General features: G+C 35.5%; 1 protein-coding gene across 6 annotated transcripts in view; it reads left to right on the top strand.

Moving 5' to 3' along the window:
- Positions 1-12,782, top strand: part of ANKRD13C (ankyrin repeat domain 13C) — a 78,485-nt gene that overhangs the window by 19,195 nt on the left and 46,508 nt on the right. For all 6 annotated transcript variants that reach the window (XM_036347338.1, XM_036347336.1, XM_036347335.1 and 3 more), the window contains exon 3: positions 7,414-7,518. In XM_036347338.1, the coding sequence (XP_036203231.1) occupies positions 7,414-7,518 (105 nt within the window). The remainder of the gene's footprint in view (positions 1-7,413; positions 7,519-12,782) is intronic.

Raw genomic sequence — 12,782 nt, 5'->3', positions numbered from 1 at the left:
TAATTTGGATATAGTCACTCTGATTGGCTGGTGGGCGTGGCTTAAGGCGTAGAGAGGGTACAGTCAAATTGCATGTTTGACTTTTATTAGTGTAGATAGTGTAATGTAGTTGGTATAAACATTTGATCTCAATAGGTGCTGATCCCAGGGGTGTTACTAGAACTTGCTTTGTTGAAAAAAACACACAGAATTCTTTTGCTAGTTTGGTTTTTAAGTTCATATGCTTCAATGAAGCATATGATATGCAGGGTAACTTAATTTTGATTTAAATTCTGTGTAAATTGGTGACTCATCTATTTTTTATTTAGTTACACTGCTTTTTTTTCTTTCTGGAAGTAACAGACTAACTTGATTAACTTCTAGAGATTCATGAAGAGGCTACATATTTTAGAAACTTAAGATATGGGCACTGGCTACATCTCAGGAAAAGCATTACCAAGGCAGTTTGAAGGATCATCCATTCTCCTTCCTTCCTTCTTACCTTCCTTCCTTTCTCCCTCCCTCCTTACCTCTCTTCCTTCATCCATCCATCCGTCATCGGCCTATTTCTTGTGGTATATGTGCTAATATATACATACTAGGAGCACAGCGTGTGATTTGAAGTCGCGTGGCGCCGCCCACCCTCAAGTCACCAGTCTGCCCCTGCCTCACTCTCCAGCCCTTGAAGCAGCCACAGCTGCTGCTGATCAGGCCCTCCCCCAGTGCAGGTGCGTGGAGGACTATGCCGCCCCGCCCCCGACGCTGCTTGCACAATCTCCTCCTGTTTGGTCGACTCGTTATTGCGTCCTGGTTAATTGGCATATTTCTCTATTTTATATATAGAGATATGTATATGTGTATGTGTATATATATATGTGTGTGTGTATATATATATATATATATATGTGTATGTGTATACACACACACACACACACATACTGAGTGGCCAGATTATTATGACCGCCTGATGTTTGTAGGCAAATTAGCTATGATTTTGCACTGAAGTTGCTAGAGGTCCAGACCATTATAAATAGGGAAGCATGTTGTTTATCATGACAGTAGAAGTGATTTTTTCCCCTGAAGATATGGGTAAAACAACACGATTTAACAGCCTTTAAATGTGGGATATATTTGAACGTGAGTGCCCAGATTATTATGACCACCCCATCAGTACTTCATTGGGCCACCTTTTGCCTTCGATACTGCAGCGATTCTTCTTGGCATTGACTCCATGAGATGTTGAAAGGTGATGCGAGGAATCTGACACCATGCCTGATGAATAGCACTGTCCAGTTCTGTGAGATTTGATGGTTGTGGAACCAGCTGCCTGATGGCTCTTTTAACTTCGTCCCACAAATGCTCATTTGGATTAAGATCTGGTGATTGTGGGGGCCACCTAAGCAAGGTAAAGTCTCCCTCATGTTCTTGAAACCACTCCTGCACAATATGAGCACCGTGGCATGGCGCATTGTCTTGTTGGAAGAAGCCATCTCCCCATTGGGATACGCCATCAACATGATAGGATGAACCTGATCAGCAATGATACTTAGGTATGTTGTGCTATTCAGACGTTGTTCCACACTAATTAAAGGGCCCAAATCATGCCAGGAAAACATGCCCCAAACCATAACACTGCCCCCACCAGCTTGAAGGGTTGTACCTCATGCATTTGGGGTGCATGCTTTCATGCTGTTTCCACCAAATTCTCACTCTGCCATCTGCATGATGCAACTGGAAACATGATTCATCGGACCACATGACTTTTCCAATGCTCGACTGTCCAATCCTTGTGTTCCTGTGTGAATTGGAGTCGTTTTATCTTGGTAACTGCAGACAGCAAAGGTGTTCGAACAGGCCTTCGGCTTCCATATTCCATACGATGTAGTGTATGGCTAATTTGCCTACAAATGTCAGGTGGTCGTCATAATCTGGCCACTCACGTTCAAATATGTCCCACATTCAAAGACTGTTAAATCACGTTGTTTACCCATATCTTCAGAAAAAAATCACTTCTGTCATGGTAAACAACCTGCTTCCCTATTTATAATGGTCTGGCCCTCTAGCAACTTCAGTGCGAAATTATAGCTAATTTGCCTACAAACATCAGGTGGTCATAATAATCTGGCTACTCAGTGTGGGTATATATATATGTAATAATCTGCCTTTTCCTGATTTATTTTTCAATGTTTACGGAAATTGAACATGACCTAAAATAACTGTTCTAGAATCCAAGATAATCATGACTTTCTGGTTTCAGTATTCACCACTAAATAGTTTTGTTTCTTAGGTACCTGAATTTCTGAGCAAAATGTTCGATGGGTTTTTTTCATCTCAAGCCAAGCCACAGTAATGAACGACTGGCATGCTCATGACTTATAATTGGGATTCGTATTTACTTTTGTGAAACTATCTCCATCTACCTGGCTTGGGATGAGAGTTGGGGGTGGGAGAGAGAATCAAAAATACAGAGGAAGAATGTTTAGTTTAGCAGGTATGTGGGTAGGGAAGGCCATGAGAGTCATCTCTAGTATAGCAACATTGGTGAACATGTATCAGATATAGTTGGCTAAATTTGACCAGTAAACACTTGCACTTTTTCCCAAAGGGCATTGGAACAGAACTTTAGAAAATAACAAGTATGTTCATCATTTACAATATGCTAGATGCTCTTTTTTAGTGCTTTACACATATTTACTTGTTTAACATAACCATATGAGGAAAATACTGTTATTAGCCCCATTTTACAGATTTAAAAAAACTTAGCTCTGAGAAGTTAAGCAACTTTTCCAGAGTAAAGGTACAGGATTTTACTGAACATGGAGTATCGGGCTGTAGAGCTTGGATTCCTATTATGCTGAACTGCCTTGATCTCTTTTTACTGAGAACCATTAAAAAAAGATATGATCTATATCAAAGTTAGCTAACATCATGTCTTCCTCCAGTTTTCATGGCAGACATAGTTAATTAGATGCCAAGACTGATTACTGTTCTAAATTTTGTACTTTAATACAAGTATGGATTTACCAGGATTTGAATGTGAAATGAAGCATATTTACCATCCCAGGCCTAAGTGTTCTAATGTTAGGTGGAGGTATTGTTATGCTTCATCATAGGTTTATATCAGCCTGTACAAAATGTAGTTCGCAGAACATTGGTTTCCTGGGATATTGCTAAGTATTTTAAGGAAAATAGTGTCTCCAGGTCTTATCAATTTGAAAGATAGTGGATTAATAAGTATTAAACAGTTTTCTTTATTATGGACCTTCTTAGAACTTTGATATGCATTGTGGGGAATGCATATCATGGGTTGTTGCATCTCTGGGTTATTGGGGAAAGTGTTGGATTGGAGTCATTGTTCCTTATAGTTATTTGATGTTTGCTCTTTTTCATAAGTATCTTAAGACACTAGAATTCTGTGGAAGGTATTTTGGGAAACTGATGATCATGATCTGCAAATAATGTTGGTATTTGCTGTTTCTGAGTCCTTTTCAGTAATATACTGACCAATTTACTTTTGTCCATTTATATTTTTCCACTTTGGTTTTTTTAAATCCTCACCCAAGAATATTTTTTCCATTGATTTTTAGAGAGAGTGAAAGAGAGAGGGAGAGACAGAGAGAAACACTGATGTGAAAGAGACACATCGATTGGTTACCTCCTGCATGCCCCCACCTAGGGCCGGGAGCCTGCAACCGAGGTATGTACCCTTGACCGGAATTGAGCCCGGGACCCTTCATTCTGCAGGCTGATGCCCTATCCATTGAGCCAAACCAGCTAGGGCTATTTTTCCACTTTTATACTCTTTTTTTTTTTTTTTTACTTTATAAAAAAACTATGTCCTTTAATATTTTTTGATATTTGATTGCACAAGAGTCAAATAGAAATGTGTAGAAGTTAAAACATCTACCTTGTACTTAATTCTGTAAGTTAATTTATTTTATTTTTTTTCTTCTTTTATTGTCTAAAGTTTTACATATATCTCCTTTTTCCCCAATTAACACCCCCCTCCCCCCAGCCATTCCCACCCTGGGCAAGCCCCCAGTGTCTGTGTCCATTGGTTACTGTAAGTTAATTTTACATACTAGTGTTCAGTTTGTGCTACTCTGTTCTCTATCTTCTTCTTTAGAGCTATACTATACCTTTTGTGATTTCATTGTTGAGGGGCACTTTCTGTTTGTATACTTCTTTGTAAGCACAGTATAAATTCCTAGTTCATTCAAATTGTATTTATTGATTGAATTAGAGAGAGGACTATCATATGACTTTTACACTTTTATTTATTTCTCTTGCTCATCTTAACCTACTGAATAACCTTATTTTTTCACTTTTGAGGTCTGATTTTTCTGAATTTCTGGGTCCATTGATCATGTTGGCCATGTTGGCAGGAAAGATTTTGAATTATGGATTTTAATTAAAATGGATTATACTTAAGGAAGATTTTAAGAATCTTTAGGAGATGAAATGGAAAACTAATCTTTAATTCTTATCCTTTTTGTTAGACATCAGAGATGTATTCTTCAGGCCCGTTGCTGCAACTTTTAATTCATTCTCAGTCTTTTTTGGATATGCAATTTAAAAATTTTCTCCCTGAAATAATTCTAGGATTATTCTAACTTTCATAAGGATCTCTCTGGATTTTCTGTTTTGTTTCCAACTGTCCCATTCTACTCTCTTTGTATTTATCACCTTTATAGTTTTTGCTTATTTATATGTGATTTCTGTTTCTCATGATTTCATTTTGTCCACATTACTAAAGTTTTAACTTCTTTGTGCCATATTCATGTACTCTTTAATCTTTAAGCCTTTGTGCCTGGTTGATAACTACCTTGTTTTCTTATTATTCATTTTTAAAATACAGAGAGAAGGCATTTGACTGATCCTGTTTTTTTTAAATGTATGAGAATGTCATAGATCATTGACATAACTATGGTTATCTGACTTTTCCTTAGTTGCTCATTTCTATGTCAGTTGAGTTATAACTGGTGAGTAAAGGGCACCAAATTCAGCAGGTTTTGTAGTATATTAGAAAACATAGTTGATATATCTAGCATTTAAATCATGCTAATCCTGTACCTTAGTTTACACAATTGGGATATTTGCTTTAGACACTGTTGTGCATCTTGCTTATTATTTTTAAATTAAAAAATTTTTTCTTTATTGATTTTGAAGTTATTAATACATTCTTATTGAAACAATTGAAATAATGCAGAACAAAGATGTACAGGGGTGGGCAAAAGTAGGTTAATAGTTGTGAGCATGTGAAACACAGAGGTTAATAAAGCTGTTGTAATAATCATAACCTGCATGTTTTTTTCATACAAACAACTGTAAACCTACTTTTGCCCGTCAACTTGTATAAAAACATATCTCCTACTTGTTTTCTGATGATATTAATATTAATAACCTAATATGTATCCTTGCACATCTTACTACTTATAACACAGAGGCTTAGTTTAGTTTTACTGAAGTTAAATCACTACATATAGTACTTTGCCATGTTTTTCTTTTCACTCAAATGTTTATCACGAAATATTTTTACAAGTCTGTAGATATCTATTCATGTTTGTGTTTCCCCAACTTCTTTGTATGTGCACACATATACACATTTATATAAAACCCTATGTTAGGTTTCTTGAGGAGAGGGTTCATTTTATTTATTTTTAAAAATTCTTTTTATCTTGTCTGTCATTTTCTCTCTTTATTAACCCCCTCCTCCCAGTTAACATGGTAAGCCATGTTAACCTGCTGGATATTATTGTATACTTTTTTCCATGCTTACTATTATATACAAATTATATACAAATATGTGTGTATGTGTCTAAATACACACTCATATATGTAATTTTTAAAAATTGGGATCATAATATATAGTTCTGCATTTTCATTTAGCAGTACAATGTGGACATTCCACATTGGGATAGCTTAAATTTATTCCTTTAAAATTATTTTTACATTCCTGAAAACTTTCAAATATATGTGAGAGATTATCACAACGAACATTGAAGTACTCTCCATCTAGGTTCAGTAATTGTTAACATTTTATCATATTTACATTACCTTTTTATCTTAGCGGGTTATATGTATTACTGTTGCTGTACCATTTAAAAATTAGATGTGGACATAATGACATTTTACCACAACTACTTCAGCATGCATTTCTAAGTCATTCTCCTTCATACCATGATATCGTTATCACACCTAAGAAAATTAATAATATTACTGAATATCTGATATCTAATTCAGATTTTATTTTTTTCAGTTTAAAAAATGTCTTTTATAGATGGTTTATATCAAACCAAGACATGTTCAAGGTTTACTCATTGCATTTGGTTGATATGTCTCTTTATCTTAATCTAGAAAAATTTGCCCAGCTTTTTCTTCCTCCTGTGTACCTGTTAGAAGTCTTGCCCAGCTAATTTGTAGAATGTCCCCCCATCTTGGATTTACCTATTTTCTCGTGATATTATTTAACTTTTTCTTTGTTTTCAGTCTCTCCTGTAAATTGAAAATGAACTGTAGAGGCTTAATTAGATTCAGGTTAAACATTTCTGGAAAGCATGCTGCATAGGTAATGTTATGAACTTTTTTTTTTTTTTTTTTTTGCTTTTGGGTCAGGAGAGGAGCCTGGGAAGTGGAGAGGGTTTGGAGAGATGAGGGGAGGGAGTCAGGAGAAGGGGCACTGGGGCTCTGGGAAGGGGTCCACGGAGCTCTATGAACTTTATTATATTGCATTACTTTAGGATACACATAATGTCTAGTATCTCACTATTAATGCCACTAAGTCTGTTTACTTGTTTAAGAGATGAAATAATGAGCTTCTCATTTGATATTACAATCAAATCTTTTTTGTTTGATGTAAATTACTCTTGAGGTTCTTGGGTTATCTTTTAGAGTAGAAAACATTTTCAAAATACTCTTGAGAACAATTACTAAGAGACATAATTCTTCCATTGCAGAGATCCAATTTATTTTTAGAACTGATACTTCATGAATCTGAGGATCTGAAATAACCTGGTTAAGATACATAGAAATTATTATTATTATTATTATTATTATTATTATTATTTTAAAAGTATTTGTATTTTTATTGATTTCAAAGAGGAAATGAGAGGGAGAGAGAGATAGAAACATCAGTGATGAGAGAATCATTGAATGGCTGCCTCCTACACTCTCCCCACTGGGAATCGAACCCGCAATCTGGCCATGTGCCCTGACCAGAAATGGAGCTGCAACCTCCTGGTTCGCAGGTAGATGCTCAACCACTGCGGCACACTGACTGGGTGATCCATAGGAATTAAATGTTTAATTCTCCATAGTGCAGTATTTTATGGATTTGTTTTCTATTAATTTGGTTTCTTGAATTTTTACATGATTTTTATATTGAGCTTCTAAAAATTACATGATGTTTGATATTATTACCTCTTTATGTTTCAGAATGTGCCCATTTACTTTTGGCTCACAATGCTCCAGTAAAAGTGAAAAATGCTCAGGGATGGAGCCCGCTGGCGGAAGCCATCAGCTATGGAGATAGACAGATGAGTAAGCAATATAAATTACAGTTGTTATATAGTCTAAAAATATGAAGTGATGCATTTGAAATATTTTTCATTTAGCATAACTTTCCATGCTCTGAAAAGTGTGCAGTTATTTATAAGCTTATATATGGATTATTAGGAACTTGAACATTGCATGATACATAAAAATAACTGAGGAATTATGTTTAAAAGTATGTTTTTTTTCTCTTTTAATAGCATCCTGCCCTATTGTTGTTTTTTATCATTTACTTTTTTATTTTTTAATCCTCACCTGAGGATATTTTTTCCATTGATTTTCAGAGAGAGTAGAAGGGAAAGGGGAGAGAGAGAGAGAAATAGAGGAGAGAGATGAACATCGGTGTGAGAGAGACACATCAATTGGTTGCCTCCTGCACACATCCCAACCAAGGCAGGGATCGAACCTGCAAGTGAGGTATGTGCCCTTGACCGGGAATTGAACCCAAGACCCTTCAATGCATGGGCTGATGTTCTAACCATTGGGAAACTCCGGTCAGGGCTTTATATAATTTAGATTGAAGGACTTTTTAAAAATATTGAGAAAAAAATAAAAACAAAAACATTGAGACTTGACTGTCCTTTCTGACAACTGCTTAATTTTTTGAAGATTAATTGGAACTGAGAATAATCAGTGTATCAATATCAGTTATGTATCTGTCTTAATTACTAAAAGCAAGGAACAAGTGTGTCTGTTTTAGTCTTCAGAGAATTTCCAAAAGATGTCAGATATATTTTTCACAATTTATAGACTGTTCAGTTATACCACTCTCCCTCCTCCTACATCTTTTTTTTCCCTCCCCCCAGTTTCATATACAGGTCTTATTTTTGTCAAATATATCTCAATAGTTGAATATTTTATAAAATATTGAATGGTAATATTGAATGGTAATATTATCTTTCTTTTAGACTTTGAGGCTGAAAATAATCACTTCAGTCTAGCTTTGTAGAAGGAACTATAAAAAAATTTGGCAGTTTTATTTTAAAAAAAGCATAATGTTGGACACTACTGAGTTGTTATTTGGTTTTAATTTTATTTTTGATGCTAAGTTTTGGGCTCTTATGGGTTTTTTCTTATGTTTTAGCTTTACAAGTAATCCACATATTATATCTGTGGAGTTTCTGAACACCTTGGACCACTTTTTTTTTTTTTTTTAATATATTTTATTGATTTTTCACAGAGAGGAAGGGAGAGAGATAGAAAGTTAGAAACATCGATGAGAGAGAAATATCGATCAGCTGCCTCCTGCACATCTCCCACTGGGGATGTGCCCGCAACCCAGGTACATGCCCTTGACCGGAATTGAACCCGGGACCTTTCAGTCCGCAGGCCGACGCTCTATCCACTGAGCCAAACCGGTTTTGGCAACCTTGGACCACTTTTAATGGTGAAGTTAGATTTGGGCTTAAGATTTAATGTGAGATAAAATTATGATATTTTAACAACTATACTACTATGTACATGTATATGTATATGTAAGTTATTCATTGAGAGTTGTCCTTTCTGGACAAACATCAAGGGACCCTTATGAGAGCAAGAAACTGTACTAACCCTAGAATTATTTTAGGAAAAGGATAAAAATATACAGCTCTAAGAAAGTGAGAATTAATTAAAAGTTATAGCAGTTGGTCTGAATAAACTTTGGTCTGATATATTTTTTAAAAATTTTTGTTGATTTTTTTGGGGGGCGAAAGAGAGAAAGAAATATTGATTTGTTTTTCTACTTATTTATGCATTAATTGATTGATTCTTGTATGTGCCTTGACCAGGGATCAAACCCACACCTTGGTATATCAATGACACTCTAACCAGCTGAATTACCCAGAAAGGGTTCTGATATTTCTAAATGATTAGCAGAGTGGAGAGGAAACGAGGTGGGCTCCTGGATTTCTGACCCACCTTGAGACTTAAGTGACTTTCAAGGATTCTCTTAATCAGCATTAGTGAATATTTATTGAGTCCTTACTATAAAGCATGTGTATATAGTAAGATGTAGAGAATAAAGACATGGTTTCTACTCTTTAGTAATTCATAATCTATGGGAAGGCCAGTAAACAGAGTTTTCTAAGAAAATAAATTATTAGACATATAGTAATAAATTTTAATGTAAAAATTGAGGCACATATTAGTTAAGAATGTTAAAAGTGATTTCTGTACAGTGATATTTAAAAAAATTTTTATTGATTTCAGAGAGGAAGGCAGAGGGAGAGAGAGATAGAAACATCAATGATGAGAGAGAATTATTTATTGGCTGCCTCCTGCATGCCCCGCACTGGGGAAGTCTTCTGGAGCCAGCAATCAGGGCTGGAGCTCCAGAAGACTTCAAAGCAGGGTTTGAGATTATTAGATAAAACCTAAGAGTTTTTGATTGGGTGGGAGACAATAGGTTTTTAGAGAAAAAAAATCTTTAGATCAAATGTGGTAATCTTGTCTTAAAGAAGAGATACTGTGTTTAGAGAAGTAAGGGATAGATTAGAAAGATAATTAAATGAAAGAATTGACAATGGTTGATTATCTCCTGGATAGTGATAGAAGTATTATGAGTAACTCCAAGATCTCTATCATGTATTAATGGTGATCTCATTGATTAATTGATGTATAGAATATAGAAGGAAGAGCAATATGGGATTTAAATAATTAGGTGTTAAGCTTGGTCAGTTTTAGTTATGTGTGGCACATCCAGGAAGAACTCTCCAAGTAAGAAGTGGGAAATAATTAGACTGGAGAGTAGAAGGAAGTGGAGGGCAGAAGGTATAGATTTAAGTAATACTTGGAGCAATAGAGCATAGTTCTAGAAGCTTTAGGAACAATAAATGGAAAACTTGAAAATACTGGGAGAAGAAAGCAAGAGAAAGTTAAATTAATTGTAGTTTATTGGAATATAAATTCATTTGAGTATGAATTCTATCTAATACCATCTAAATACTCTAAAGCTAATTTTATTTGAGTATGAATTTTATCTGATACCATTTGAGTAAGACTTTTAAAATATGGAAGTACAAATACTGAAACCCCAAAAACATAGTGGTAATTTTGTATAATTGCATTCTGAATGTTTCTGCTTCCATAAGAAAGTTTGAGTTGATGTGATTCTCTTTTAAATGTGAAGTCTCATAGAACAAGAATCTCTTTTTGCATATATTACTGTGCTATATAGTATTGTCACTACCTTTTTAATAATGTTTGGTCATTTTGTGTTATTTATTGAATGCCTTCTTCAGTCGCAGTATGTTCAGTTGATGAAAAAATATGGCTTCTGCTTTACTAGTACATTAAGAAGATACTTTTTCAGCCTAGGAATTGAATTCTTTTTATTGTTTACATTCAACAGAGGCCCATTTCAATTTGAAGGCAAGAGAGGTTGAATAAAGATTTATTAAAGTATTTGAGCCGAAACCGGTTTGGCTCAGTGGGTAGAGTGTCGGCCTGCGGACTGAAGGGTCCCAGGTTCGATTCCGGTCAAGGGCATGTACCAGGGTTGCGAGCACATCCCCAGTGGGAGATGTGCAGGAGGCAGCTGATCGATGTTTCTCTCTCATTGATGTTTCTAACTCTCTATCTCTCTCCCTTCCTCTCTGTAAAAAATCAATAAAATATATTTTAAAAAAAAAAAGTATTTGAGCTTATAGTGAGGAAGAAAAGCTACTACATTTGGGTAATGTATCTCTGATATTAGAGTTAAATTGTAACAAACATGAAGGTTAACCAGATTCATATAAATTTGAATCTGTAAAGAATCTTAATGATTATCTAGGTCATTGGTTCCAGACTATTTGGATTTCACAGACCAGAAAAATATTTATTTGAGGATTGATGCAGAGTAGCTAACATTTTTATTTTAGTGTATAAGAACTTTAAAAAAAAAAAAAATAACTTCACCGAGCCTGCGTGGCTCAGTGGTTGAGTGACCTATGAACCAGGAGATCAAAGTTCAATTCCTGGTCTAGGGCACATGCCTGGGTTGAGGGCTCGATCTCCATTAGGGGGCGTGCCGGAGGCAGCCGGTCAGTGATTCTCTCTCATCAGTCTCTCTCTCTCTCTCTCTCTCCCTCTCTCCCCCCCCTTCCCCCTCCCCCTCTTTCTTCTTCTCTGAAATCAATAAAAATATATTTTAAAAAAAGATAACTGCTTTCTTCTGTGATCATTTTAAGAAAAAGACATTTTTAAAGCCAAAAATAATAGCAAGAATAGTTCTTGAATTAAAATAATATGTAATCTTTAAATTAAAACCATCCTAGTTTCCAATTTTTTTTTTTTGCTGCATATCACTGGAACTTGAACAATTGGTCACTGAAATGTAGACTTGTATTTGGGAATTATTGACCTAGGTCATGGAGCTAATTTGTTTATTTTTGCTTTTGAGTTTTTTTTACTGTGTTAAAAATATATGTAACACAGCCAGTTTATAAATGAGATCAGGTCTTATGTTCTTTGGCTTCTAGTCTCAGCCTTTTTTACTGTTCTGAAAGATCTTTAGTAATTTAAACATTGTTCTTTGCTTTTTGGCTTTTTTTTTTTTTTTAAATATATTTTATTGATTTTTTACAGAGAGGAAGGGAGAGAGATAGAGAGTTAGAAACATCGATGAGAGAGAAACATCGATCAGCTGCCTCCTGCACATCTCCTACTGGGGATGTGCCCACAACCCAGGTACATGCCCTTGACCGGAATCGAACTGGGACCTTTCAGTCTGCAGGCCGACGCTCTATCCACTGAGCCAAACCGGTTTCGGCGCTTTTTGGCTTTTTTTTTTTTTTTAAATATATTTTATTGATTTTTCACAGAGAGGAAGGGAGAGAGATAGAAAGTTAGAAACATCGATGAGAGAGAAACATCGATCAGCTGCCTCCTGCACATCTCCCACTGGGGATGTGCCCGCAACCCAGGTACATGCCCTTGACCGGAATCGAACCCAGGACCTTTCAGTCCGCAGGCCGACGCTCTATCCACTGAGCCAAACCGGTTTCGGCAGCTTTTTGGCTTTTTAAAATATATTGGAATTACTGTTAGACCTATGGTTAAAAGTAAGAATAAACTTTACTGTTCTTCAGAATTGTTCCTTGGCCTTTTCCTAATTTGGCCTATGTGGACAAAACAAATCTGGTTCAATCTTTCACTGCCATTTTTTCTGTTTCTTTCGTTTTTTTAAATTTTTAAATCCTGACCCGAGGATATTTTTCCATTGTTTTTTTAGAGAGAGTGGAAGGGAGGGAGAGAGAAACATCAATGTTAGAGAGACACATTAATTGACT

The sequence above is a fragment of the Myotis myotis genome, unplaced genomic scaffold, assembly GCF_014108235.1.
Source record: "Myotis myotis isolate mMyoMyo1 unplaced genomic scaffold, mMyoMyo1.p scaffold_m19_p_2, whole genome shotgun sequence".
In the NCBI taxonomy this organism is placed as follows: domain Eukaryota; kingdom Metazoa; phylum Chordata; class Mammalia; order Chiroptera; family Vespertilionidae; genus Myotis; species Myotis myotis.
This window is presented reverse-complemented; position numbering and strand designations above follow the sequence as displayed.